The following is a 4627-nucleotide window of genomic DNA, read 5'->3' on the forward strand; positions in this document are numbered from 1 at the left end:
CTTTTATAATATAATGCCTAACAGCTTATGGGCCATAAATTTTTACTATTTATTTTTTTTAATATTCTGTTTAATTAAATAATTAATTAGTTAAAAAGATATTAATTAAAAATAAGAAATAAAAATTCAAATCTTCTCAAAAATAAGTACAACAATTTTCTTTTATAATATAATGCCTAACAGCTTATGGGCCAATCCTTAATAATGACGATTGTGTTTTGCTTAATCACGCAACAATCAGAATGCGAGCGTAACAATGCATCATCATTGTTCTTTAACCATCACCAATCATCACCACCGATCGTTTGCTTCAATGGTAAGGCAGCGGCATTGATCTCCACAGATCTTGAATTCGAGTTAGCTAGTCATATAATCTACTTTGCCTTCATTGAGACCGTTCATTTCGTCGATTCGAGTTTAGAATTTGAGTTTTACTACAGTAAAAAGCTCTTAGAAACAGTCACATTTAACTTTTTTACTACAGTAAAAAGCTCTCACACAAAATCACATCTCAACTCGAATGATTCGAGTTTAAAATTTGAGTTTTACTACAGTAAAAAGCTCTCAGAAATAGTCACATCTAATTTTTTTACTACAGTAAAAAACTCTCACACAAAATCACATCTCAACTCGAATCAACGAAATGAACGGAGTCGAATATCTGAGTACACCATCTTATTAACAGAAATAAGAAAGAAAAAAAAAAAACAAGTTTTTAGCTTTAATAGTTTATAGCCTTATTGCCAGGAAATATAGTAATTGGACTTGTAAATCATAAATTAAAATGAAATAAAGATAAAAAAGAAAGAAAGAATAAAAATTTTAACGTGCACTCTTTCAGATTTTTTACAAATAATTGTAAATAAGTATATATAGGAATGAATTCTAAGAATATAATTTATGAATCAATCAGGATAAATTAAGTTACCAATTAAACAATTAATCAATCTTTATAATTCACTTAAAAATATGTTCACACCTATATTACGACTAATTATTCTAAAAATAGAAAGAACATTAAGAATTAATTACACAATCAACTCAATATTCAACAAATAACCTATTTATGAATCTATATTAAATAAATAACATATTTTAAAACTCCACGTAAACGTTTTATTTATTTAGTAAAAAGAATTTTTTTACATAAAAGTAATTTTTTTTCAAGTTAATAAAGATTTTACACCAGGTAAATTAATAATTTTTAATAGTCGGAAATTGTATATTTACCTGTTATTTACTCCAATTTCAAAAATTTCCTATTTAATTCCATTTCTGTTTTACATCATATATATATATATATATAATATAGGTCGAGTAACATAAGAAGAAAAATCTATCTTCGAACTAGAAGCTTTCTATATATAAATTCCCACACGCGGGTGCTCTAAAAGATTTCCTGAATTGAAAAGAAAGGTAAAATTACAAAGGAAAAGATTGATTAGCAAAAACAACTCATATATTAGAATTCAGAGAGGAAAAAGAAAAAGAAATATTTGAAAGAAAAGGCAGAAAAAGTATTAATACGTACAAAATAAGTGCATCGCCGAAATTATAGAATGAAAACAATTGACAGTTTCAATCAAAATCGCCATTTTTTTTTTAAAACTTTTCTTGCTGAGAGCATAATCTCTTCCATGATCTCTTTCAGCTGGTCTGCGGAGGAGCACCTTTCGGAACTCCTGGGCGTTTTGGACCCCTTGGCGTTTTTATGGGGATGCCTCTACCTTTTATGCTTGCTTTCTGTAAACCATTTATACATAATAATAATAATAAGAGATCCGTAAATATAATTATAAGCAAACGTGATATTTGTGTGCAAAAATATCAAAAAGAAGGAAAAAAAAAGTGAAAAGACCTGAACAGATCTCAACTTGGGTTCTTCTCCATCTTCGGATCCTGGATTTTTTTTTTTTTTTAAGGAAAATATGCAACACTACTTTAGAAAAATAAGAAGAAAAAATTAGCATAACACTTTCACAATATGATAGTTTTACCTCTATAAGTGTTGCAACCAAATTTGATGCTATCAATCATGTGGAGAAATCTCTTCTTCAGATCTTGAGCAAGTTTCTTCATTGAATACTATTTCTCGATAGGCTAATATATATATATATATATATATATATATATATATATATTTGGGATAAAATCAAATCAAATGAGTTTATAGCTAGCCCTAGCTAGTTCCTTGACGCCTGTACGGCCCGGCTCTTTGACACATAAACAGGCGAAGCGCCATGTGCTTAGCTTTCCTTATATTTCACACCACTTTAATATAATAATCATGGTATCATATTGCTTTTTTCATCTTTCATACCAATCCAACTTCCACTCAAGGCGGTGAAAACCACTCAATAGCTACTCATTACTCATTGGCGACTGAACTGCTCACTAATAAGAAAAAAGCATGCATATTACATACATACATAATCAAATACTTACTTAAAAACAAAAAAAACAAACAAACAAACCTTCTAGCTAATGTCCCTTATACCTATTATACCTAATATCTATCTATTAAGTTCGTTTCGCTAGTTAAAACCATAATTTAAATTTTTATTACAGTGTTTTTTTTTAAAAAATTTAAATTTAATTTTCTCGAATACAATGTTATATGAATTCACTTTTTGAACAAAATGAGTAGTGGACGTATATAATTTAAAGAATAAGTGAACAACAATATGTAAAGTTGGAGGAACTACTCAAAATGCCCATCAAGATCAGCAAATTAAAAGAAATATATTCTCATGATATGTATATAAAGGGTATCAATATATATGACATAAAAAAGAAAAAGAAAATGCAAAACATTCCGACTTGAGTGATTCGAGACATGAGATAGAGGTGGGCTCGAATCCAAATCGGGAGATAGGAGTGCTCTAAAAAGAAATAATATGTACACTACTAGTTAGTATACAGATGTTCTCATAATTGTTAGATTTTAATAAAAAACTTTCATGTCTTCTCAATTCTGTTCGACACTAATATAATCAATGTCTTGATATAGCTCAGTTATAAACAACCAGAAGTGAACATCAATATGAATTCAATACAAAATGATACAACACTACAACCTCAAATCCTAACAAAAAATTTACTCATAGTGGACAAGGACTTAATCATTATTATTTCCAATTTCGTCATGAATTCTTGATTGTCTGCAGCTCATTTGAATTATCTGAATCTTTATTATGAAAATTAATTACGATGTCAGCAACCAAATGCATCTCAATTTTATGACTCTCAACTAAACACTACTCTCAAAATTATTGCAGGCATAATCTAGCGGTAATTTCTCATCAAACTCCACAATAAAGTATCAAGTTCAAATCCTTAAATCTGAAAAGAAAAAAAAATTCTGTTTGTCAAACCAAATCATCCTTATTCACGGACAATTGCTCTTCATATCAAAGATTCAAAGTTATTAAATGCATTGTGAGAGGCAATCCGTGTATTTTTTGGTTTTCTTATGTTTTCTCGATTAATCTGTTTGACACTAATATAATCGATCAGATGCCTTGATGCCTCATTTATATCCAACAAGAAATGAAGATCAATTCAATATTGCCAAACAAATTAACGAATAATAATAATAAAAAGAATACAAAAAGTACCTCAAATCCTAACAAAGAATATAGTCAACTCAGGCCCGGAATGCCCATCAGGGCTCAACATGTACAAAGTCTCAGAATCCCTGGACCCCACAACCCTATCAAAGTGGGCCCTCATGTAAGCCATCTCTCCATCAGGACCTTCCACGTCAGAATTCCCCGGCAAAACCCCAGCCCCCATTGAAACAGCCTTCAAAATTTCCATCACATTCAAGTCCTCCTCATTGGCCTCTCTCTTCACCCCATACCCACTCTTCTTCCCATCGCAATACATCGTCCAAACCGGCTCCTCCATCAGCCGCGTTTTGTCCTTTTCCTGTCGTTTCTCACACTCCAAAGCGATCCTCACCATCCCAGACGACATCTCTCTCTGCAAAACGTTCGTCTGCATGGCCAGCTCCACCACCAGGGAAGGCAGGCACCGGGGCGTCTCCTGCACGGAAAAGCTCACGCGCCCCTTCCGGTACCCGAACAGGGTCCCCGTCACGCGCTGCCCGTTCGAGGACCGGTGCACGACGGTGCCGTACTCCGGGAGGCTCCCCATGGCGGCGGGGATTGCCGGCATGCGGCAGGCGGTGGGGGCGATGATGGGGAGCGACCGGAAGACGGAGCGGAATACTCGGAGGACCTTTGTCGTTTTGCCGTGGTGTCGTTTTTTCTGGGAGGGTTGGATTAAGGACACTTGTCGGCGTGGCGGCGGCGGCGGAGAGGGAAGGCAGGATGGTGGGGGTGTTTTTCTAGAAGGTTTCGGTGGTGGTTCGTCGGAGTTTTGGTGGTCCGCCATTAATGGAGGTTGGTACCAGGTTTCGGAGAGATGAGAGTGTGTGTGTGTGACGAGATTTTTGGTCGTTGAAGTCTGTTATAAATTCGCGGTTTGAGATGAGTTCTCGGAGGAGTTTGAATTTATAGTTGATGACTTTGCTTATTATTGGCTTTTTTTTTTTTTTCTCTTTTTTAAAAAATTCTTTTAGAACTTTTTTTTTTTCAAATTTTTTAGGATCCCGTAAGGGCTT

General features: G+C 33.8%; 1 protein-coding gene across 1 annotated transcript; it reads right to left on the reverse strand.

Moving 5' to 3' along the window:
* Nucleotides 1–3618: 3618 nt before the first annotated feature.
* LOC21402978 (protein MIZU-KUSSEI 1) lies at nt 3619–4398 on the reverse strand. The gene has a single exon (XM_010101581.1). It carries the CDS (start codon nt 4396–4398, stop codon nt 3619–3621), a length of 780 nt encoding a protein of 259 aa, XP_010099883.1.
* Between the last annotated feature and the right edge of the window lie 229 nt (nt 4399–4627).

Source organism: Morus notabilis, unplaced genomic scaffold (assembly GCF_000414095.1).
Source record: "Morus notabilis unplaced genomic scaffold, ASM41409v2 Scaffold604, whole genome shotgun sequence".
NCBI lineage: Eukaryota > Viridiplantae > Streptophyta > Magnoliopsida > Rosales > Moraceae > Morus > Morus notabilis.

What these genes read in the sequence shown, in the direction of transcription:
- LOC21402978 (XM_010101581.1), bottom strand. Translation starts at nt 4,398, where the DNA reads ATGGCGGACCACCAAAACTCCGACGAACCACCACCGAAACCTTCTAGA.